The sequence below is a fragment of the Ahaetulla prasina genome, chromosome 3 (genome assembly GCF_028640845.1).
Source record: "Ahaetulla prasina isolate Xishuangbanna chromosome 3, ASM2864084v1, whole genome shotgun sequence".
Taxonomy (NCBI): Eukaryota; Metazoa; Chordata; class Lepidosauria; order Squamata; family Colubridae; genus Ahaetulla; species Ahaetulla prasina.
In genome coordinates this window covers 142,218,591-142,244,742 of record NC_080541.1, presented here as the reverse complement: position 1 = coordinate 142,244,742, position 26,152 = coordinate 142,218,591, and the positions used below count along the sequence as shown (strand labels likewise).

General features: G+C 38.1%; 1 protein-coding gene across 1 annotated transcript; it reads left to right on the top strand.

Moving 5' to 3' along the window:
- Positions 1-11: 11 nt before the first annotated feature.
- Positions 12-26,018, top strand: MFSD14A (major facilitator superfamily domain containing 14A). Its single transcript, XM_058176228.1, has 12 exons — positions 12-292; positions 10,329-10,424; positions 12,317-12,379; positions 13,640-13,767; positions 15,748-15,862; positions 16,766-16,984; positions 18,778-18,891; positions 19,256-19,327; positions 19,667-19,779; positions 20,436-20,533; positions 20,842-20,999; positions 24,681-26,018. The coding sequence occupies exons 1-12, from the start codon at positions 206-208 to the stop codon at positions 24,885-24,887; spliced, it is 1,470 nt and encodes a 489-aa protein (XP_058032211.1). The 5' UTR covers positions 12-205; the 3' UTR covers positions 24,888-26,018.
- The last annotated feature ends 134 nt before the right edge of the window (positions 26,019-26,152 follow it).

Below are 26,152 nucleotides of genomic sequence, written 5' to 3'. Positions count from 1 at the left end.
CTTCCTTCCTTCCTCCCTCCCTCTTCTCCCCAAGATGGCGGCACCGGCGGGCGACTGAGGGGAGCTGTTGGCCGAAAGCTGGAAAAGACAATCCCGGCTGCCGCCGGGAAAGGAAAAGACGACATTGCCGCTTCGGGGGTTTTCCCCCCCCCTCTTTCTTGCCGCTTCGCCCTCTTCCCCTTCGGCCCTCTAGGAGGATGGTAAAATGACCCAAGTGGGGAAGAAAAAGAAAAGGGCCGCCAACCGCAGCATCTTGCTGGCTAAAAAGATCATCATTAAGGACGGCGGCACGGTGAGGAAGCGGCTCGTGTGGCAGAGGTTGGCGAGTTCGAAGCCCGTGAGGGGAAAGGGAGGCTGCTGGCGGGGCGAGCGGACGGGGCCGCCGGGCTTGCTTTGTGAGGCCTGCGTTACGGGGTGGGTGGGTGGCAGCGGACCTGTCAGCTTGGAGCATCCCGATGCCGCCCCGGTTTCTCCCGCGTCGACCATTCGTATCGTATATCCTAATGGTAACGGGTTCACGCCAGAGGGAGGGGGGAAGAGAGAGAGCCCCCACCCCCACCCCAATACACTTGGGACCGCTTTAAACTCGGGTTTGAGGAACCTGTGGCCTTTAAAAAAGGCGAATCGTCCCAACTTTTTTTTTTTTTTTGGACTCTGATTTCTATCCCCGTTTTATCGATATTCTGATTTCGCTTTATTTGGCTTCATTGAGAGGCGATTCAGAGATTTCGAAACTACGAAAATACGGCATGCTTTCTCTCTGCCTTCTCTTTCTCTCTCTCTCAGCTTTTACTTTGTAAAATTGCGATAGATAGATAGATAGATAGATAGATAGATAGATAGATAGATTATATATACACACACACACACACACACATACTGGGTCCTAACTTTTGAGCAGTATGTTAATCTACGGAATCCTTCAGTCACTTGGTCTCCTGTTTTTAAAAACTGATTGGAATAGCACCATCAAACTGTTTAACCACCAACTGTTTTTCTTAAGCACTTTGTTGAGTAATTTTGTTGAAGTAAACTATTCAGCTGGGATCATTTGTTACAAAATAATGTGAAATACAGGTAGGTAGTCCTCGACTTATGATGGCAGTTGAGCCCAAAATTTATGTTGTTGAGTGAGAATTTGTTAAGTGAGTTTCATCCCATTCATCTCTTGCCACAATTTGATAAGTTAGTAACCTGGTTGTTAAATGAATCTGGCTTCCTCTATTGACTTTGCTTGTCAGAAGGTTGCAAAAGGGGATCACACGACCCTGCAACGCTATAACGGTGATAAGTATGAACCAGTTGCCAAGCATCTAAATTTTGATCATATGATTATGGGATGCTGCAAAGGATGTAACTGTGAAAAATGTCATAAGTCAGTTTTTTCAGTGCCATTGTAACTTTGAACGGTTACTAAATGAACTGTTGTAAGTTGAGGACTACCTATATATAAGTTTCAGTTATGAATACTTTACCTGAGCATATCTTATGGAAAAGGTCTGTAATGGGGGAACTTGCCCAGTATTTCTTTGTTTTATCTGTTTTGTAATAATCATGTTGTGGTCACATGTAGACATAATTGAACTGAAGAATAAAACATTTGATGTGATTTTTAGTGATATGTAGGAATACTAATTCTCAGATCTTATAGGGTGTGTTTCGCCAGTGTAGTGCTAGGAACTTCATACTTTTATGTTTCAAACCAGACTATATACTTTCCTCTTTTGAAATAGGAAGAAGAAGTGGTGTTTTTCCTGGTGAGGACTTTTCGGTCATGGTAGTAGCACAGGTAGTCAACCTATGGCCTACCTTACAGATCATTCTAAAGATACCTTTAATAGAGTATGCATAGGAAAGTTGCTGTAGTGGCAAGCTAATCTAGAGAGCCACATGCCTAAGGGACATTGACTTGATTGCGCTGGGCAACTATCAGAAGAGCTTGAGTTTGGCTTAGTTGACATATAGCACTCCTTTATTCTGTTGAATGGTAGAAGTAGTTCTGCTTTTGTAGTGATTTGAAACCAGTTGTACCTGATTGTTATGCGTTTAAATATTTGAATAAAGTTGATGTCTGTGACATATGATCTATTGGGTTTAATTTGAGACATGGTTGTATAAAAAGTGCTTTACGTTTTTAACATATGCTGTGATGGTATCAGTCCATGCCAGACATGAACAATGTATATCATCTGTATGCTTAGGGGTACTGTAAAAAGGCAACTGCCGTCAATTAAAGTGATCTAATATGTGTGTCCCTGAATCTTTAGGGACAGATAGATCACCTATTTACACTTTGCTATCTGAACTCTGAGCAGCTATTATGTTTGCAGTCTGATCCTCTGCTGATTCTGCTCTTGCATTTTGCAGGTGTATTTCCATTTCAGCAAAAAAAAAAAAAGATTATGCCCTTGAAAATCCTGTGTGTAAATTAGTAACATATCAAAGTTCTGAATTTTTAAGTTTAATAGTCAAAGCCAGGTGATACCAAGTTATGGCATGCAGTATAATCCTTGTTATTTAACGATGTGAATGTTTCTCTATGCAGTAACAAATTATGTAACATTAATAAGGCCTCTACTATATTATTATTCTTTAAAAGGGAAATAATAGTTACACAAAACATAGGCTTGCTAGAAAACGTGACAAATCTGTATAATGCCATGTCTTTGAATGAGCTGTAAAGTTTGCTGTGTTATAATGGTAATTTTAATACTGTTAATTGGGGAAAGCTTTGTTGATAATAGTTCTTTAAAATATGTAGAACCCTTGTCTATGGAGATTCTCAGTCATCCAGGTCATGGTTCTCCCAAAAGTGCTTTTTCAAGTTGCCTCTTGAAAAAGCACCTTTGGGACATGTAGGACCGTTGTTGTGATCCCATTAATTTGTAAACTCTTGAATATATTTCTGTTAAAAGAATCTTCTCCAAAGTATACTGTTTTGGTATTAAAGAAACAACCTTGTGGTATTTGAAACAAGATGTTTGGTTACTTCTCTTAAGTTGGGTTGTGTGGAGATATCTAGGGATATGTGAAATGTTACATAAAAAGTTTGATGCATGGAACAATTGGTCTCTTGAGCGAAACTTCTGGAAGGAAGGCTCTGGGAAGATTGGCATGTGAACTGGAACACAGTCAATGTTGGATTGCCCTGTAACACCCCTCTGAATTTTATTTTGGTCATTACCTAAAACAACTAGGAGGCTCTATGTGTTAGTTTAAGGCAAATCACAAGCTTCCCAGAACAGTTTGACTAGATTCCTGAGCAACAGTATGTTTCATACATGAACAATACGTTTTCCATTTTCTGAGCACTCCTATTATTACCCAATACTAATAATATTTTGAAAGCTTATTTTTGCTATGTTTTATAGTATGCTTCTATCTTTTAAAGTGCCTCTTTTTTAGTTTATGTGAAACAGTACTTAATGATACCTCTAATGCACAGATTCTTCAGAACTGTATGCTGTTCTTTAAAGAATAAGTAGTACAAAGTGCTCTTTTCTTATGAATATAATATCGAGAAAAGAGCTATAGATAAGCATTTTATACTTAAGATTCATACTATACTGACGTATGCTGTTCTCCTGCCACTTATTATTAGTTTGCTAAATAGTTATAAATTGCAGTCAGTATAAACCTATGAGCGGAGCTGACTTGATAGATTCAAATACATGAATTCAGAACAGTAAAACTGGCACTTTCAAGGGTCCTGCATTTTCCAAAACATTTCACATCTTGTTATTATATAAAATAGTGTAGAGAATGAATATACTGTAGATTTAAGAATCAATTTTAAGGTTTTCTTTTATATTTCCATACTTCCCATTTGTTCTTTTTTGAATTTGTGAAAGTGATCTTATTTTTTTTAAAGAAACTGTTATTCCATTTTCAGTGTTATTCATTCATATTGTAGCTTCTGAAAAGACATTTTAGATTTTAGAGACACCACATTCAACTTTTGGGATCCAAAGTCTTATTTGTAGGAATTAAGCCAGACGTCAAATGTAGAACATCAAAACTACTAGAATTCCTTGATTTTTTTCAGTAATTAATTATTGAATTATTGAAATTTTAATGGTCACGTATCCTGATTCTTGATGACTTGTAGGAGCTGCTTTAAAAATATCTTTGTACTTTTATTCTATTACTGCCAGTGTCAATTGTGGCCTAGTACTGTTGTGTAGCTGGATATATGGAGAATGAATACATTGTTGGTAATAAAGCTACCTCTCCCATTCTTGAAGAAAATAGAGAGTTGCAGTACTCCCTCTTATATTTCATAATTTCTTATGCTTCTTAAAGTGTATGGTACTGTACAAGACAAGGCTATTATAGCTGCTCATTCAATGATTCACTGATACAATTGGGCCTTGACTTAACCATTCATTCAGCAACTGTTCAAAGTTATACCCATGCTGAACAAAGGGACTTAGCACTGGTCTCTAAGTTATGGCTTTGTAGCAACCCATAGTCACGTGATCAAAATTTCAGAGTTTGACAGCTTGCCTTTATGATTACAGGAGTGCTTCAGCTTTCCCGCCTGCCATTCTCCCTTCATCTATGCCCGTTGGGCCCCTGGGCTCTGCTACCAAAGCCATTCTAGCTTATTCTTATTTTCTTGCTCCCACTGCTGGCCAAACGTATCTGGCCAGGCCATATGCAAAGCAACTACTGGTTGTACAACACTTTCTTCCCAAGGTCACCCATGGTGATTTCCTTGTGAGACCTGGGAAAGATGGTCTCATGTGGCCAAGCAGCTCTTTTGCTCTAACATAAAGAATATGCTACAGACCAGTGGTGGGTTACTACCAGTTTGCTCTGGATTCGGTGAACCGGTAGTGGCGGTGGTGGGTGGCTCCTCCCATCTGGACATCTCTGCATATGCGCAGAAGTGTCACACATGAACGAACTGGTAGTGATGGGATTTGAAACCCATTACTGTTACAGACCCAGTCAAGGAATTTCAGGTGGTGGGGTCTAGGAGAAGAACCTTTTCTGCTATGGCCCCACTCTTTGAAACATCTTGCTGCTGGAGGTGAGATCCTCCCCCACTTTCTTGGGGCAGCCCCAAAACCTGGCTCCGCTGATTGATTAGGGTCCTGATGGGGGCACTTGATACTAGAGGTAGTTGGTGGAATAAGAGAGGAGATCTTATTTTCATTCAGCTAGTGTACAGATAGTCCTCAACTTACAACCTCAATTAAGCCCAGAATTTGTTGCTAAGTGAGAAATTCATTAAGTGACTTTTGCTCCATTTCATGACTTTTCTTTCCACATTTGTTAAGTGAATCACTGCCATTGTTAAATTAGTAACATGGTTGTTAAGCAAATCTGACTTTCCTGTTGACTTTGCTTGTGAGAAGGTCACAAAAGCTGATCACATGACCCTGGGACGCTGCAACCATCATAAATATGAACCAGTTGTCAAGAACTTGTATGTAAATCACGTGACCATGGGGATGTTGCAAAGGTTGTAAGTGTGAAAAATGGTCATGTCACCTTTTTCAGTGCCGTTGTAACTTTGAACGGTTGCTAAATGAACTATTATAAATCAAGGACTACCTGTACTTGAGTCCTAGTTTTGTCTAATTCTTGTTAATTTTAATCTTTTATATGTGTGCTTTTATTGTATTGTACGTTTATTAAATAGTATGGAGCCTCAGCATTTATATTTTCTTTTCTAAGAATGTCTTTGGAGCCAATATGAAATCCATGGGCATTTGGAAATAAGGCTGAGGTTGGCATTTTGTGTTGCAGTATGCTATCTTTATTTTGGTTTCATTTCTTTGAAACCATGAAACATTGGTTTCATTTCTTTATCTAAAGGCTATATGTTAACATACTGAAAGAATCCTGCTAAAGAAAGAGGAAACGGCCATTTATTATTTATAGCAATGTTGGTGAACCTTTTCAGCACCAAGTGCTGAAATGAGAATGCACGTGCGTGCCGGAAACCGGAAAAGCAGCTGCCCAGAGCGCATTTGTGCCCTGGGTGGCTGCTCTTCTGGTTTCCGGCATGTGCCTGCACTCCCATTTCAGCACTTGGTGCTGAAAAGGTGCATGCACACTGGGCAGCTGCTCTTCCGGTTTCCGGTGCATGCATGCGCACCAGCCGGCTGGTCTTTCCGTGTGCATGCATGCCAGAAACCGGAAGAGCAACTGCCTGGTGTGCATGCACCTTTTCGGCACCGAGTGCTAAAATGGGAGCGCATGCACGTGCAGGAGCACCAGAAACCAAAGAGCAGCCACCCAGTGCATAGGCACCAGGCAGCTGCTTTTCCAGTTTCTGGCACGCATGCATGCACGAAGACCAGCTGGAAGAGCAACAGATGATGGCTCGCATGTCTGGAGAGATGGCTCTGTGTGCCATTTTTGGCACGCGTGCCATAGGTTCACCATCATGATTTATAGTGTTCAACATATTGCATGAATCCCTAAGTTCTTTGTTCACAATGTTATTTAAGGAGCTATGCTATTTGGTGTGATAGGATGCAGTGTGGCTGTAGATTATATTCTAGTGTTCTAGAAGTCAGAGTATTGGAAGAAAATCGATAGACAAAATTGTTTGTTTTGAATCCCTAAAGGGTCGCGGTGGCTCAGGGGCTAGGACGTTGAGCTTGTCGATCGAAAGGTCGGCAGCTCAGCGGTTTGAATCCCTAGTGTTGCCGTGTAACGGGGTGAGCTCCCGTTACTTGTCCCAGCTTCTGCCAACCTAGCAGTTTCGAAAGCACGTAAAAATGCAAGTAGAAAAAATAGGGACCACCTTTGGTGGGAAGGTATCAGCGTTCCGTGCGCCTTTGGTGTTGAGTCATGCCGTCCACATGACCACGGAGACATCTTCGGACAGCGCTGGCTCTTCGGCTTTGAAACGGAGATGAGCACCGCCCCCTAGAGTCGGCAACGACTAGCATGTATGTGCGAGGGGAACCTTTACCTTTACCTTATAGAATCCCTTACAACTGCCTTGGATTAGCTACTAATTTTCTTTCCCCCTCCCCCACTCTTTTTTCACCATATTAGTATTGTAAGAGAAGGGAGGAAGTACTGAGGGAAGCAGCAACTGTAGTGATCCACTGTATTTGCTAAGCAAAAGAAGGCTATTGGTACACAAGGCTACAGTACTAACCATATACTGGTGCTGTGTACAGGAGTTGCTTTATTTAATGAGAAAAGAGGAAGTGGGATGTAACAGTCATTGTTGCATACTTATTTATTAATCTATTAAATCGCACATAAAATATTTTGATTAGATGTTATGTATACTCAAACAATTATGGGGAGTTTTGTATAGTCACCCATCTCACCAAAAGCAACTCTGGGTAACACACAGCAATCGGATAAAAACCTCGGATATATATATAAAAAATAAACTCTATATTAAGAAATAAATAATACAACAAATAAGTGAAGAAAAATTAGAAATAACCACCTCAACAATGGAGCCATCTAAACATATCTCTATTTCCCTGGGAGTCCCAGGCCTAATAGCATAACCAGGTCTTGAGGGCCTTTAGGGAAGTCAAAAAGGATGGAGCTAATTTAATTCTGGTGAGGAAAATGTTCCGTCAGGTGGATACCACAGCAAAGGAGGCATGTCTCCTGAGAGCCACCAAATGTAGATCCCTAGTTGATGGTTACCTGCAGCGTGCTTTATTTGCCAGATCTAATATGTGTACAGTACATAAGTTTCAACAAATTCTTAGTGGCCATAGTAACAAGCCCATAAATACATTCTTTCTAAGGCCTCCCTTGAGGCGGGTTGTTGTCTCTAATCTCATACTGCAGCTTTAAAATAAATCAGGATCTCAGGAATAAATGCAGGTCTCTCACTATCCAATTCTGCCTAGCAAAAGGCAGCAAAAGAATCTGAGCTATTGGACCATCTATTGGATGGTTGAAGCTCCAGTTGTTTGTTACAAACCAAAACAAGCAAGGGATCGGGCAAGATTATTTCCTTTCCTCTGCTGTTCCAATGTTATAGGGAAGGCAAAGACTCCATTCTTTTTAAAAACCAGGTCTCCCACCACCCCACTATTGTTAAACACTGGTGGTATTTATTGTCAGACAAAAAACTTTTTGCAATTGCGCTAAGATTCCTTCAGCAAAACTTTTCAATGCTGACAGCTGGATTTTTATATTTCTCACTATGGGAAAAAAGAGTTTATGGAACAGTGAAGAAGCTGTTCTTTTACTGTTTTTCGGAACCCTGATGCAGAATACAGTTCAAACTGATGATGATGATATCCATTCAATTGTTTCTGACTTGGTGATTCTATGGGCAGGTCTCTCTACATCTTCTGACCTTGCACAACTTCTTTGAGTTGTTCTATGTTCTGGCTGATGTCAGCTTTGATAGCATCCAGCCACCGCGTTCTTTGGTGGCCTGGTTTCCTTTTACCACTAACTCTTCCAAACATAATTGCTTTCTACATTGAATTCTCCCGCATGACATGGCCAAAATAAGTGAGACATACTTTTGTGATTTTGCCTTCCAGTGACATGCCTGTTATGTGCTCCAGTACTTGCTTGTGAGTACTTCCCTGTTTTCCCCAAAATAAGACATGCCCTGATAATAAGCCTAATCGGGCTTTTGAACACATGGCAATAAGGCCAAGCACTAATTTCAGGGTTCAAAAAAATATAGGACAGGGTCTTATTTTCGGGGAAACACGGTTGTTAGTTACTTGTTAGTACAGTTCAAACTATGGCCTTCATTATTTAATCTGATTTCCCATGGGGAGGGAGGGGTGTGCCACTAAAATATTTTTTTTGCTAGGGCACACACAATATAAAAGATTGCATGAAATATGTAGTCAAGTTATATGTTCCTAATTCTTTTTCTACTTTATAAGAATGGAGGCCCATTGCAGTTAATGTTTATAGTAGAACTACATATAGACCTCAACTTACAAACATTCACTTAATGACTGTTCAAACTTTCAACGGCACTGAAAAATGTGACTTACAACCAGTCCTAGCATTTACAACCAACACAGCATCCCCACAATCACATGATCAAACTTTGGTTGCTTGGCATTTAACATGTATTTACAAGCAGCATTCTGAGGTCATATAATCACTATTTGTGACCTTTCCAGCTGGCTTCTGGCAAGTGGGGAAAGCTGGACTCACTTAAAGACCACATGACTCATTAAAGGTAAAGGTCATAAAATTGTGACTCAGTTGTCTTGGTTAACAATGGAAATACTGATCTCATGATTTAAATCACTAGTAAAAAGGCTTGATTTAAATCATGCTTTTTTAAAGAGCAGCTGTCATCTGTCCTGTAGCAGCTCCTCCTCTGACCTGCTGTTGACTCACTGACAGTCCCATTCACTTTAATGGGATGGCTGGTGATGCAGCAGTGAAACAAGAAGGTGAGGGATGTGGCAGGCAGCAGGTGAGTGGATGCCCGCTAACAGGCGCTCCCATGATGAATCTGAAATGAGAGGTGCTCTTTAAACTACCGTATATTATAAGCTGCATAGAAGGTTTCACTTTCATTTTTACTGCTTGTCCTTCCTCTTCACACTTAGAGCCTGGTGGTACAGATGCATTTCTCTTCAAACAATCATACAGTTTGTAGTGTACATAGATTTGCAAAACAATGGGATAAAGGAACATTCCTGAACTTTGTTTTATGGTTTATCTCTTGGTTACTGTGAAATTGTGTGAATCCATCAATGCAGTGCATGTTATCTCAGCTTGCAGAGCTTGGATTCATTGTTTACCAAAAATGTTAATATTGAAGAATATACAGCCTCATGCTAGTAACTAAGCTCCATTTCATGCTGAATAAACTAAATAATTGATGTATCTTAACTAGAAAACTATCTTTAGATAGATTTTTACTCCAAAAGCATTTTATTAAAATAAATTTGATAAAAATTAAAAAAAATGATCTAAATTTAAAAAATCTGATTTAAAAAAAACTTTTTAAAAAAATCATTGATTTTTATCCACTCTGATGGAGAGAGAACCACCCCCTTTTGGCTTTTGTCCTCCACACCTTATTTAATTTATAGCTTTTTCAGTGGCTGAAAAATTATTTATTTGTTTGCCAAACATGTTCAAGATAACAAGTATAGGTACCCAAGACATAATTCGTCACATTTATCTGCAGAGAAAAACAATGCATTGTTGGAATGTCTCTCAAGGGGAAGAAAGAACAAATGGAATCCATTTTTTTGCTCATAGACATAAACATTAAATTATAGTTTTACATGTACCTTTGGCTGTGTCATTCGTTTTCTGACTTTTAATATTTTTTCCTTAGCTACTGTTTTTATTATCATAAGTCAAGTAACAATCCTATTTTTTCCTCTTAGCCTCAAGGGATAGGTTCTCCTAGTGTCTACCATGCTGTCATTGTTATCTTTTTGGAATTTTTTGCTTGGGGACTTCTAACAGCACCTACGTTGGTGGTAAGTGATAACATTTTTTTAAATCCAGTATTCAACTTCAGATACAGTTTTCTGATTTAATTAAAAGTTGAATTAGAGTAGTTCAGGTCTACCGTTTCTATCTTTTGAAAACAATTTTTCTTCTCAGTTTTAATTTTAAGATTCAGGTTGATAAATGTCAAGTATAATTTGCTATTTTGGCAGCAAAATACAGTTAAATCAGAATGTAAATTCTGTTCAAGAAAGATGAAATTGGATTTCCATATTCCTAGTTACTATGCTACAGTGACATGTCCAAATTAGAATTTTTGCAGATTTGCTGTTAAATAATTTGAAAGGATGCTTCGTTTACCAATTCCTTTTTGTTTTAAAACAATGTTTCTTAAACTTTGTTCCTTCAGGACCGTTTTCCACTTTTAAAAATTATGGAGACCCCAAAATGCTTTTCTTTGTATAGGTTATATTTATTGATATTTACTGTATTAAAAATTGAAATGGATGCTTTTGCTGCCATTACCACTTCTCACATTTATTTTATGGTATTGTAATATTGTATTATTTTTCAACATGTGCTACACATAATTTTTATTTTGTGGGCCTCTGAGGTGGCTTTCGGGGGGATTCCAGAGTTCCTAGGACCACACTTTAAGAAACACTGTTTTGGGCAACAAATTTTGTTGAAATTATTTATTCAGTTAAATCTAGACTTGATTTAGGGGAGGAGTACAACTGAATGAGTTGTGATTTTTTTTTACATAAAATTGTACAGAATAAAAAGGAGAACAATACATGAACATCTATTCATTTGTTTTTTGAATTCTTGTGGTGTAGTGCACTCCCTGTAAATAGCCAAACATTTTATTAAAGCCAGTGTGTAATAGATTAAAGTGGGCTGAAGTATTTGCAAAGCGTTATAAATTATTTGTTCTCAAATAAACATTCTGTTCCAAATTAAAAATTCATATAGAAAGCTGGTTTGACTGGTATTGATAATGAGTGAGGGAACAATATTTTCCTGATTATAGTTGAATTGTTTATAGAGGATGGGAAACATGTCAAAAACCCATTAGAAACTAGTTTTTATGAATTGGGTGAATTGCTGCTCATGGAGTTACAGAATGTATAATAAATACAATTACAATTGAATACAGTTATTGTAGATAAAATAACAGCTCTGCCTGCGGTTTTTCCTGCATGCTTGTCTCACAACTGAATAATGTTTATCACTTTTGAGTAGAGCCCAAGTGGATGGCAGCATCTTGGAAAATATTAAGCAAGGTTGATCCTGGTAATGCTAGGATGGGAGACCACCAGAAAATAGCAGAACTAATGATTAGCCTGGGAAATCAGAAGAAAATAAATACATTACTGAAGAAGGCATGGGGAACCACTTCTGTATTGTTACTTTAAAAAGTATATGGATGTACCCATTAGATCTTTAGCAGTTAACCTTAGGTCAAAGAGAGCTAACTTGATTTTTTTAAAATAGCTTTCAAATCAATATAAAAGAATTGTGTAAATCTCAAGCATTTATGAATTGAGATATAAATCTCAGGCAATAAAATGTATAGAAACATGCTTTGGTATTTCAGTATCCTAAATACACAAAAGAGTCTAAAGTGATTTCTAATCCCTCAGAACGCAAGATAAAAAAGACATTTATGCTTACATTTTCTTTTCTTATTCAACTCTCCCCTGAGGAGGAGGAGGAAGGAGTCAATCTTTTGCACTTATTTCTTGAAATCATAACGACCACACAATCACAACTTTTATAATAAATAATCTGAAGTTTCACATAATTAAACAAAGTTTATGCATAAGGGAGATTTATTTCCTTTGATCTTTACTTGGACATTTTAACAATGTCCTTGCATAGTCTCTTCATTCTTGTCATGTGCATAATTGTTTTACAGGTTTTGCATGAAACCTTTCCAAAACATACGTTTTTAATGAATGGCTTGATCCAAGGAGTAAAGGTAAGATCTGATTGATTACTGAATACCTCATGTTGGTATGGTTAGAATTATACATTTTAAAGATGCTTTAACACAATCAAGGCTCTAAACTAATTAGCTCATAAAAAAAGTAAAAGCATGTTCAAGAAGATCATGTGGTAGGACTAGTGATTGGTGCCTAAAAATACCTGTCATTTTCCATTCCTAATGTGCTACTCTTCCATACATATTCAGGAACAAGCTTTCTTCAACCACACCTAAGCTTTTCCACGCTAGTAAGAATGCTTTTCATCTATCATTGTTTATGCTACTAATGTCTGGTACAAGCCAAGAAAGCTTTCTTGTCAGATTTGTCTGCTTGGTAATTCTTCTTTCATAATCCTTTTTTGTGGAAAAGTCTCCCCCCCCCCAATTTTTTTCTAGATTCCCCCCCCTCCCCCCGAATAGTCACATTCTACTTTCTGCTCCAAAAACATTATGTCTTTGATGCTGTATGGTATATTTAAATAATATGAGAGTCGAAGGTGTGCGCATACATTAAATTGAATTAATGTTTATGTTCTTACTGCAATAATCTTGTAAAGTAATCACTGTGTGGTTCAATTACAAGTACCATTCAGGATTTCAAAGGAATCTCACATATACACTGTAGATTACATATGGCAGCCCTAGAGTGTTTGGCAATATACCACCTTCCACTTCTGTCTCCCAATAAATTGATTGATTGCATTCTTTTGGCCAGCTCAAGGCATATTACATTCCTAATGCACCTGCTTCCTCTTTTCTCCACAACAGCAACCTTATGAGGTGGGTTGGTTTGAAAGAGAGCGACTGGCCCAAATCCAGCCAGCCAGCTGTTGTGCTTAAGGAAAGACCAGAGCTCACAGTCTCCTGGTTTCAAGCCATCGCCACTACATTAAATTTTCCCCTTGTTCTGCCTAAATATATTGAAATGTACTATGCAGTAGATAAAGGAAAGTACACTATAGAGCTCCATAAAGCCATTAGCCCATGTGTTATATACAATTTGTACTCGAGACTAAAATAAAATTTCTTTCCTGGTCATTTGGTGGTTATTCATGCTTATGATACTGCAAATATATCTTAGTGAAAGAACTGCTTATTAGCCTGCTATAAAGTTCTGAGGAAGGCTGTCACAACACTGGCCTGAAAAGCTGGAAACAGTTTGGTAGAATATGTTTTTTAATGGGAAACTCAGTGTCCATTACACTCCTCTTGTACCATTTCTTTGTGTGTGACAAATTTGTTTTTAATTCACAGGGTTTATTGTCTTTTCTGAGTGCTCCTCTGATTGGAGCTCTGTCTGATGTTTGGGGCCGAAAATCATTCCTGCTGCTAACAGTATTTTTTACCTGTGCTCCGATTCCACTGATGAAGATCAGTCCATGGTTAGTGTCTAAAGTTTGCTTTTATACGTTGGTCAAGTAAATCCCATAGAATGAGCTTCATCATTTGTCTATTTTAATATACAGTAAATCCTTGATATAACATATACCATCAATCTAACTCTTTGAATTTAGTAGACAAAAACCTTGTCAATATTTTGTCTGTTTTTTGCACAAGCAAAATCCCATTCTTCATTTTGTGCATACGTAAAATACGTACACAAAATTTCATTTGGATTTAACAAATACTCTACTTTAGTGGACACCATTTCTCCCATTAATATATTAAATGGAGAGATTACTACAGACACTCTGCATTTAATAATCCTAGTTGAGACAGAAATTTCCATCACTAAGCAAAGCGGTCGTTAAGCAAAACATCACATGACCGCATCATTTAGCAATGGCAACTCCAGTAATTGCAGTTTCTAAGACCTTTTTGTCATTAGAATAGGTCCTCATGCTTCTCCTACCCTCACTTCCACTTCATCTCCTTCCCTCCCCACGTTCCTCTCCTCTCCCTTCTGCTTGCTCTTGATCAAGCCTTCCTCCCTGCAAAGTGTGGCCTGGAGAACTAGTCTGTTGAATTTGTAGGAGGAAAGCTAGGCTGAGAGCAAGCAGAGGGCATGCGGGTAGGCTCTTTCAGCACTGGGCTTGCTTCTAGGCCTTGCTGAAGCCTCCAGGCCCAGTCTCCTGGAGTGCTTCCAGTATGAATTACAGAGCACATGCTGCACCTCCGGGAAGCCCTTGTCCTTCAACCTCTGCTGCCACTTTAAACAGTGCCCTCCAGTACAGCCTCCACTTTCCCCTGGCCAACCACCACTGCCTCTCCTACCTCCTTAGCAACAGAGAGAACCACCCCTCGTCACCTGCTTTCTCCTCCCTAGCTAGGCCTGGCAAGCACCCTTTAGCAGATGAGCCTCTGCAGCCCTGCCACACTCTCCATGTGCATGCCAGGGCTGCACTCTCATCCAGTGCCTGGATCCCAGGCCAACAGCAGGAAGAAGGAGACAGTGAATGTCAGCTGGAAGTGGGGATGGAGAAGGGCGTGCAGGTAGCCAAAATGGAAGAAATGGGAGGAGATAGGTGAGTAGGGGATAGCTGAAGTGCCCCTAAGGTCTTGAGTGTGGGTGGGCTGCTCAGCACCCAAATTTTGATCATTTGATCATGGGGGCACCGCAAGGGCTGGAACTTTGAGAACTGGTCCTAACCTTCCATTCATTTAGCGCCGCCACAACTTTGAACAGTCACTGAACTAGTGGTTATTAAGGAGGATTACCCATACTTAACTTCATTCAAAGTAATTTGAGATTTCTTTGTGCAACTATTGATTGAATCTTTTGGCAGAGTGCCAGATCACTTATCAATGAATGTATTGCCTATGGTGCAAAAATTTGGTTTCCTGTTTGTTTTGCTCTGGGACAATAGTAAATGGTAGCAGAATGACATGGCTATTTTTGGTATTCTTCAGACATTCTTATAATAGTTAGTCTTGAATATAATTTCTGCCTTTCTTTTTTTGGGGGGACAAGATTGATCTCAATATAAGTTTATCAAAGGGGCAGCTTTGGATAGGAAGTACCTACGCCTTCTGTCAGTTTCCCTTTCAGATAGCTAGCTTGATGTTATTTATTTGTTTCTTTGCTAAAATAAATTTTCTTTTAAAGATTCCAAGAAATATAGCACGCTGAAACTATGTGAACATTATCAAAGATAAATATATTAACAGTAGTTAGATTTGTGGTAGCTGCTCAGAATCTTAGATTTGAATAACAATTATAAAGTTCTTATTTAAAGGAAAGTATTTCCTATTCAAATTCTGTGGATGCTATCTATCATATTTAGAAATCCATGTTAAGTGTATTATAATAATAGTGACAATATTGTGCATGCCTGTTGGACAAGCAGATTTACAGAGTTATTACTTAGGATGTTTTTAACAGTTTCTTCTTATTTCTAATCTTATGGTATCTTTTATTTTAGGTGGTACTTTGCAGTTATTTCTGTCTCTGGAGTCTTTGCAGTGACTTTTTCAGTGGTATTTGCTTACGTAGCTGATATAACCCAAGAACACGAAAGAAGCATGGCCTATGGCTTGGTATATGCAGTATTTCTATATATTCAGATATTGTGCATGTTGATCATCAGATCTCTTTTCCATATTTATGCAGTTGGAAGACCATCCCCACCTCACCAAGAAGGAATAAGAGAAAAGAGAGTTATAAAAGCAGATCAAGCCACCTGTGCTTTGCTTTGCTTCCCTATACACAACCTAGATTTGCTACTGATCTCAGAATTTCATCTATACTATACTGTCTATAATTGCTTTTCTTGGATGGGAAAGGGAATGGGAGAACAACTGGATAAACTGGAAGGGTGACCAATCAACAGCCAAGAGGAAAGAAGGTCTACTTAGTAAAAGTTAAATTGTGCAAACATGCATACATACAGCTAGGAACAAGCTAATCTTCAAGCAGTCATCACGAAATTCTGCTGTAATTTGTACTTTCTGTTCATTTGTTTTCATCAGCATCTAATTTTATCCACAAATGCCATTTATAACCCCTTCAATTCACAGATATGGGGGAAGGGGAAAAGAGAGAAAAGTCTCATCTTGCTATAAATAATAGTAATATGATTAAAGTAATCGTCAGAGGATATGCAGCTTATTTTAGTTCTCTTCCACTAGCATTTTGAAAAGAAAAAAAAAAGCATTTTGAAATACAACTTTTCCATTTGTTAGAACAAATCAATTTTTACCGTTGCTGAATTGCCACATATATTTTTAGGAACTTTGTAGCCAGCTATTATTACCACTATTATGGTCATCTTACATGTCTTATCCCCTGAGATGTGTTGAAAGCTGAAAGATAGTGAAAATATATTTTTGATGCATGCCTCCTCTTCTTGTCAAGAAACTAAGAATTAAAATGTTTAGGATTCTCTGTAAGTGATGTGGTTACCTACTAAACTTCATCTCACTAATTGTTATCATTCACAGGTTTCAGCAACATTTGCTGCCAGTTTAGTTACCAGTCCTGCCATTGGTGCCTATCTCGGTCGAGTGTACGGGGATAGTCTGGTGGTTGTCTTAGCTACAGCAATTGCGTTGTTGGACATTTGTTTTATTCTTGTTGCTGTCCCTGAATCACTGCCCGAAAAAATGAGACCTGCGTCATGGGGAGCACCTATATCTTGGGAACAAGCTGACCCTTTTGCGGTAATATATTTAAGCCTTTTAATTTGCATTATTCAGATTTTTTTTAATTGAACTTATATCCATCCTGTGGGTATGTATGGGAGATCTCTTACATACATCTGATGGGGTTTCAAATCTGCAGAGAGAGTTGATGGAATCCAAGGCAAAAGCAGATAGACATCTAGATTTTGCCTACGTGGACTGGGAAGGCCTGTGGAATAAGCATAGAATGTCTAGTTCTGGATTTCTTTATTCTTAAATTCCAAAATGGAGATTAAATCACTTACATTCTAGTCTGTCATTCAAGTGCTCACAAGACAATAAATTCCAACCGAGAGCAAGATAACCCTTGTGATAGTTAGCATTTTATAGGGTGATGAACAGGCTGTTGGAGAGATGACTAGTCAAGCGGAGTTTAATTAAGCAAAGAAAAGAATCAGTCTGCCATTATCATTCCTATCTTGCTCATTTCAGTTTCTGTTGATATTCATTTTTGGAGAGTTAGTAGCATTGGATTGTTAGTCTGTTTTTTGTATTTAATTTTAATTGTCATAGATAAAATGATCTGAAAGGAAAAGATCTTAGCAGTTGATTTTTAGTTCATTTTTAAATAGGCATCAAAGGACATAGTCTTAGTTTTCCTCCTTCAAGAAAAAAAGTAGGAAATGTTATATTAAACAAAGCTAAATTTGAGCTATATAAGGTTTGAAATGTTTCTTTTTTTTAACATTGAATTAAGTAAAATAGAATAAAATAGCAAGCTTCTATAAACATATTAAGGTAGTTTTGCCTACCTTATTATGGTCACAGCCATAATTCATTCCATAACTTTGGTCACAATCCAATTTGTTTGTGACCTGAACTTAATTTTGGAATTTTGGCGCTTACAAAAATATATATATATATATGCCACGGAAGGGGAAATCGGCCACGTAAAAAAAAAATCTGTGAATTTTTTGGTCAGAACCCTATTTGGTCGTGGTCAGAAGCATTCGTGATCAGACATTCTACTGTACTTTGGTTTTCTACAATATTAAATGTGAAAAAATATTTCCGTTATCCGTATGTTTCCCCTCTTCCAAAGTAAACATGTGACTGCTGAGCTGAGCTCTAGGATTAGATGGGTGGTTTCCATAGCTGGCTAGAATAGTCCAGCATTGTATGTAAAAGTAGAAGAGAATACCTATGGTTCAAGGTTGAACTATGGGGTCTTTGGTGCTGTCTGAACTTGGTTGTTTTCTTGCTATCACTGATGATGATAGCTAGTTGGGTAATGAAATGTCTACAAGAAAACAACCAAGGTCAGAGAGCACTAAGGACCCCACAGTATTGTATGTAAAAGTCTTACAGTGCTGATTGCCCTAGGTTTTGGAGAAAATTGGTCACCAGGACCTTACACTGTGCTGGGAAGATGCTATCATTATCTCACCCCATCATCCTTAAAAGAGTAGTCTGGCTGATTTCCAAAAGCTTACACTGTCCCAGTTGAGAAAAAGTAATTGCATCTCATAGGCTGTAAAGAGTTCCAGCAGGCCAATTCCATGTCTATTTCTAAACCATATTCAATGAAATTTATATGTATTCCACAGATTCTGGAAAGCAGGTAATAGTTATATGGTCACGTAGACCTTTGGACTAATTTTGTTTTTACAATGTATTGATTATTTTCTATCTGGGGAGAATTCACCAATTGGCAGCTTTCTCTGTTTCTTTCTCCAGCTGTTCCCTGGTCGATAAAAAAAAATTTAGGAAATCCAGATTCTTGATAGTCTTACTAATAAAGTTAATTGGTTTATGTTTTTCTTCATTTCTAGTCATTGAAGAAAGTTGGTCAGGATTCTATAGTGCTGCTAATCTGCATCACGGTCTTTCTCTCCTACCTCCCTGAGGCAGGCCAATATTCCAGCTTCTTCTTGTACCTCAGACAGGTAAGCATTTGCCTAATTCTTTTAATTGCACAATTTGATTTGCAAAAATGAAAGTGAATATAGCCATGGCTTTCTAATAGATTTAGGTCTTAATTTTTGGTATGTGTTTCAATAGAATAAAATGTTTCCATTTTAATGCAATTTGGAATTGCTATCCTTAAGAGCACATTTCTTTCATTAAAAAGGAACTACTGTTCAGCCTCTTATTTTCATAGAATAAGCTCTGCATACTGGAACGTTCTTAAATAGGGGAACGGGTTATCTTGATTTCTTAAACATTTTTTTATCTATGCATTTGCATGTGAGTTATTCATAATTCATCATAATCCTCTTACCATGGAATTTCTCTTTTTTAAAAATTTAGATAATGAGATTTTCATCAGAAAGCGTCGCAGCATTTATCGCTGTCCTTGGGATTCTCTCCATTGTGGCACAGGTAATTGTAACTAAGAAAATACACTCGCTGAGTTTCTGCCAGTACTGTTTGTTCAAGTCACTCGATAGCCCAGGCTTGTGGAATGGATTCCTTTTGATAACCTGGAATAATATGGTACCTAGAAGGTTGCCGGGTCTTGGGAATGTGGAAGAGGGAAATAAAGAAATATTGTCACCAAATGCCTCTGCCCCAACCTCACATACATGGACCATGCAAGACCAGCGTGTTCCACTTGAAGGAGGGAGGTGAAAGTCAAGCTTTGCATTGATGTAGTTATCACAGTGATCAAATCTCTGAAAAGTCTTGAATTTTTTCTTTGTGGCCTTTTTCTTTCCTCAGACGATAGTTCTGAGTTTACTTATGAGATCAATTGGAAACAAAAACACCATCTTACTTGGTCTTGGATTTCAAATATTGCAGCTTGCATGGTACGGTTTTGGCTCCGAACCTTGGTAAGCAATTTTTCATTATGTTGCTGTTTTATTGTTGTTACACCTATGGTACAGTCTTTTGTTAATTTAGCAGAGGTTTTTAAAAATATCCATCGATAATATGGCTCTCATTGATGTTTTAATGCAAGCTACAGGTAGTCCTTGACTTACAACAGTTCATTTAGTGACCACTGAAAGTTACAATGGCACTGAAAAAAGTGCCTTATGACCATTTTTCACACTTATGACCATTGCAACACCCCCATGGTCACGTGATTTTACATTTGGATGCTTGACAGCTGATTCACATTTATGACGGTTGCAGTGTCCTGGGTTCACATGATCCCCTTTTGAAACCTTCTGACAAGCAACGTCAATGGGGAAGCCAGATTCAGTTAACAGCTGGGTTACTAATTTAACAACTGCAGTGATTCACTTTACAAATGTGGCAAGAAAGGTCATAAAATGGGGCAAAATTCACTTTACAACTTTTCTCTTTTAGCAACAGAAATGTTGGGCTCAATTGTGGTCATAAGTCAAGGACTATCGGCATTAACTTTGTTTTGGAGCTGTATGTTTTTCTTAGTATCTGACTTACTTGATTGATTTTAAAATCTGTGGAAATCATTGTGAATACACGACTGATTCATTTATCAGTCTCTATACCCTCTTTCTAGGATGATGTGGGCAGCAGGGGCTGTTGCAGCCATGTCAAGCATCACATTTCCAGCAGTGAGTGCCCTTGTTTCACGAACTGCTGATGCTGATCAACAGGGTAAGTGTATTTTAAGATTAACACACAAGATAGAAACGCCTTAATAATGGAAATATTGCCTTACTGTAAATGGACAAATTCCTCTTTTCAAACAATGCCACCATATTATTTTGATTAATAGTCACAAATGGTATTGTGCAAGTATCCTAACTACTTGTAAAAAAAAATCAGAACATATGCTGATACTGCAAATTGTATTTCTGTGCAAAGCATGCAAATATTTTTTATCTAATAATAACTAAAAGTAATTAATATATTTCTATCATTTGCTTATAGATGTTTATTGCATTATATGCATTATTTTACAGGAGTTGTCCAAGGAATGATAACAGGAATTAGAGGACTCTGTAATGGTTTGGGACCAGCGCTTTATGGTTTTATATTCTACATCTTCCATGTAGAATTGAATGAAAATCCAATGACTGAAAATGAAGTCAATGTGCCCCCCCAACACCATTCACAGCAAGTATGTTTAAGACATAGCAAGTATTTTTTTCTTAAAATGTATAAATGGTGTTAAGAAAAAAAGGAACCATAGTTTTAAATGTATCACTGTAACTCCAATATCTTCATCAGCCACCAGCCCCAAAGAAAGGAGGAGAATCACTGTAAAACAGGGCTTCCTATCCCCCAATTCCTGAAACCAGTTCCACTAGATACTGTGGATGATCAAGAGAGATCAAGGGGCACAATTCAGTGCCATCCCTCTACTAAACCCTGGCCTGAGACCTGACTGAAATGCATCTGCTTCCTCCAGGGTCCTATGGACCTGAACCCTCGCCATACCTTTCTCCATTACTATCTTCCGGGACAGTAATTATCTAAAACTGTTGGATCCAGTGATGTCTTCTTGAGGAGAAGGTACACCACAGCCTTTTCACTCAAAGACCTGGCACCGCAGCCTGGGCCCAACTACAGATCACTTACCTGTCACTCTCTAAGAGCAACCTGGATTTAACAGACAGCTAACCAAACTAGCACACTGGAGAATGCTCAGAAGTCACAGACTCAAACCTGTTCCAGATAACCACACAAGGCCATGCCCGAGGTACTTCAGCTGGAACTGACTGGTTGAGATCCAACTCTAAAAAGATCCAAACAACTTTTATCTGCTAAATAGCACCAATCTATTCCTTACAGCTGCTTTGGAAATTATCCTGGGCTGATCCCTCACAATCGGTAACATCTCCACATAGTTTAACTTGCTTTAATCACTGTTCAGTGATTTTTTTTATTATTTTTTTATTTACATTTATATCCCGCCCTTCTCCGAAGACTCAGGGCGGCTTGCAGTGTATAAGGCAATAGTCTCATTCTATTTGTATATTTACAAAGTCAACTTATTGCCCCCCCAACAATCTGGGTCCTCATTTTACCTACCTTATAAAGGATGGAAGGCTGAGTCAACCTTGGGCCTGGTGGGACTAGAACCTGCAGTAATTGCAGGCAGCTGTGTTTTAATAACAGGCTTCTTACAGCCTGAGCCACACCGCGGCCCAGATGTTTAATAATTATTCATAGTTAAAAATAGGAGCAGTTGTGAAGTGAAGCTCCACAGAATACAGCAGCTCTGCTCTTTTCTTTTTCACTCCCATTGGGGAGTTTGACAGGGTTTTTTGGTATTTTACTTTTTACTTCCCTTCACTTGTAGTCTTCAATTTATGATTGTGATTGAACCTGGAATTATGGTCATAAGTTGTTGAGGTTTTAACTCAAGTGATCACTGGACCCATTTTTTTTTTGTTTTTTTTTTTACTTTTTTGTGACAGGCATCAACCAAATTCCACTCTGATTATGCAAATGGCCTGTTAAGTAAATCAAAGCACCCCAATGGGTATATTTTGCCAGAAACTGTAAATAAATGTCAGAAATCAGTCAAAAAAAGTAGTAAATTGTGGTCTTGTAACTGAAATGCTATAAACACCAGTAGAGGTGAGCTAGTTGCCAAGCGCCCAAAATGTAATTGTATGACTGGATGTGTGCGGCGATTGCAACTTTGGAAATGGGTTGTAAGGAGCTTTTGGAGAGTTTGTTGTAACTTCAAGTGGTTGTTAAGCAACCAGTTGTAAGTCAAGAGCTAATAGTACTTTACATTATTGGAACGAAAAAGGGACTAGGAGAATGATTCATCTTCCCTCATTCCCAGAGTCGTGATTTGTTCCTGATCAAACCACAGAGACTTGTTGCTTGCAAAAGAAAAAAAAAGTGACTAGCATATAATTATTCTTTGGATATATATTTTTTTTTAAGCAACAGGTTGCTTCTGAACATCATTCTTTTGGACTAGGAAACATTCCTTGTTGACACAGGAACATTTTATTTTGCTTAGCCATAAGTTAATCTCATTCATGCACTAGGATGGTTGATACATGTATTGGCCTGGTTCTCAAAAGGTAGTATCTGGAAGTTGTATCTATTTCTCTATATAGATACAATTGTGGGTACAGATTCTGTAAGCTAATAGTTATTGAGCAAACCTATAAAAGCAACTGAAATGAATGAATTCCTGTAGGAATCTTTTACAGCTTGCCTGCCATGTAAAGTTGGGAGTATAGCTGCCCTTTTGTTGTAATTTATGTGTAGGAGATGACCAGACTGAGCCCCGGGGTGGGGTCAAATACTAAGTCCATCCCCCTTGAAGTCTGTTGACTCTTATCTGGGGCCTAAATCTTGATTGTTGGTAGTTCAGGTTCTTGTGCATAGATAATGTGAAAGAAACTTGTACTTTTGAATTTTATCTTGGTTCCTGACTTCCTGCACTTGACAGAATAACAGAAAAACAGAGTTGGAAGGGACTTTGGAGGTCTTCTAGTCCAACCTCCTGCTCAGGCAGGAAGTCCTATACCATTTCAGACAAATGGTTATCCAATCTCTTCTTAAAAACTTCCAGTGTTGGAGCATTCACAGCTTCTGGAGGCAAGTCATTCCACTGATTAATTGTTCTGTCAAGAAATTTCTCCTTAATTCTAGGTTGCTTCTCTCCTTGATTAGTTTCCATCCATTGCTTCTTGTTCTGCCTTCTGGTGCTTTGGAGAATATGTTGTCCCCCTCTTCTTTGTTGCAATCCCTTAGATATTGGAACACTGATATCACGTCACCCCAGTCCTATTTTCATTAAATTAGGCATACCCAATTCCAGCAACCATTCTTTATGTTTTAGCCTCCAGTCCCCTAATTATCTTTGTTGCTCTTCTCTGCAGTCTTTCTAGTGTCTCAACATCTTCGTTACATTGTGGCAACCAAAACTGGATGCAGTATTCCAAGTATGGTCTTACCAAGGCATTATAAAGTGGTATCCAAACCACGATGGGGAATTGTGTAGTCAGAGGATTAAATGTGATTCTCAGTTCTCCCCCTAGTACAATGTGATCCCAATACTACGCCTTATTATCTGGACCCTTTTCAACCTAAATTCAGGCCAGGATAGAGCAATTGGTTTTCAATTCAACATGCTGTTTATCGCCTAAAGCCCAATGTGCATAGGACTAGGGTATTCAAATGTGAGGCCTCGGACTCTTCAAAAATTCTAGGTGGCTTACAAATTCTTATAATTGTTTAATTATTGGTATTTTAATATGTATTAAAAATACAGGTTATTTTGAGCTTGCCTTTCCCTAAATGGTATTCCTATATCCCACACATTGGGTGAAAACACTTCCTTGAAATAGTTCCATCTAATGGGACCTAGGGGGCATGCCAAATTAACCATGCAACCTGAAGACAGGCGGCTTACCTATAGAAAAGAAATAATAGAGGAACATTATATAATCATACAAACGCTTTGCATGAAATGAACATTGATACAATTCATGTTTGCAAAATATATGCAGCTTCGGATTTAGAAGGTGCTCTCTAAATATAAAGTGTTTAGGAGATGAAAAAAACATAAGCCATAGAGCCAAAGGAGAGTTGAGCAGGATTATTATCTAATTTTACCAGATCACAGTTCAATGCTTTGAAATCTCTGAAGTAATGAGGGGAGCAATGGGAGAGGAACAGCTAGCTCATGATACTGAGGCGCAAAATCAGATTGTTCACAGTCCACTTCATCCTTGCATACAATAATCTAACCATAATTTATCTAAATAAACTAAAGTGCTGACTTTTTCTCTTATGCTAACTCTTGCTCTGTTTTTTTTTTTTCCAGAATTCCATCATTCCTGGGCCCCCATTCTTATTTGGCGCATGTTCAGTGCTGCTGGCTCTACTCGTTGCCTTGTTTATTCCTGAACATACCAATTTAAATGTTCGCTCTAGCAGCTGGAAAAAACACTGTGGTGGACATGGACATCCACACAGTCCACAGGCCCCTGGAGAGGCCAAAGAACCTTTATTACAGGACACAAATGTATGATGACAAAACCCAAGAACTCATAGAGCAAGTTTTATTTTTTCACCTGCAGTTCCGGATACACATTCCATTTCCATTGAAATTGTCATTTCTTAAGGTGTTCTTAAGAAATGGATCTCTTGCATGAAAACTGTTAAGAACCACAAGCAGGAAGTGGAAAATCATCCAAAGAAGTTACAACTTAAATTACTTTGGTTTTCAAAAAGAAGCTAGGGTTTTTGTTAAAGTGCTAAATATATTAAATCTCCTTAATTTTGAACAAAATTATATATATATATATATATATATATAAATATATATACAAGGTATCAGCATGTGTTCCTGCATCAGTTTCTTGAAGGTGTTAAGCTTCGTTCTCTTCATGCTGGTCTCAGTGAGACTTGCAAGCAGGATTTGGGTATCTTTTCTCTGTAAAATCGTTGGTCAGATGGATTCAAAGCCTTAACATAGATGCACTTGGCCAGGAAGGTGAATTTGGTTGATATTAGACTTTCAAATCACTGTCTGACAGGTTTTTTTTTTTTTTTTACTAACACAAATCATGTGTTGAATACACATCCTGAACAGTACACTTTAAGTGCATTATTCTGCTAATTCTGTGTAGTGTGAGCCTAGATTTTACTATTGGCTCCAACACTCTACCTTCATAAATACAATTTGATACCACTATGCTTTGGATGTTTTGCATAAGGACCTCAACACTTGAACGTACAAACTCAACTCTTAAGCTGATAGCCTTGATGATGTCAATGTGCTCTATACATGATTGTCACTTCTATTACTTGACAGGATAAATAGCTGTTCAGTTTTGAACCAAGGACAAATGAGTTAATCAGCTTTTCCTACTATTTTATTTGTAAATTACATATGTAGGGGGTATGACAGGCCAGTGAATACTCTTGTCTAGTAATTCAAGTGGCAATTCTTGCTCTATAGTGGCCTTTTAGGATTGTCACAAATAACACTTCAGAGCCAAGGGGTTAGTCCTGCATTTTCAGGACCACAGTACAAGGAGAGAGCTTTATACAATTACTGATGTGAATTTCTCTAAAAGTGTATATTTTTGTGTCCAGTTGTATTATTTAAGTGTTCCTTTGTATAAAATGTGTATAAAGTATTGTATAGTTCAAAATGTTTTCATCTTGTGCTGTGGTTATTGCATAAGTTTTTTAAAAACTTTCACCACGGTTGAATAGAAGCTGAAAAATTGTAAATACTCTGTTAATAAAAGTTGAATATTTTAGTGATTTTTTAAAAATTGATATACT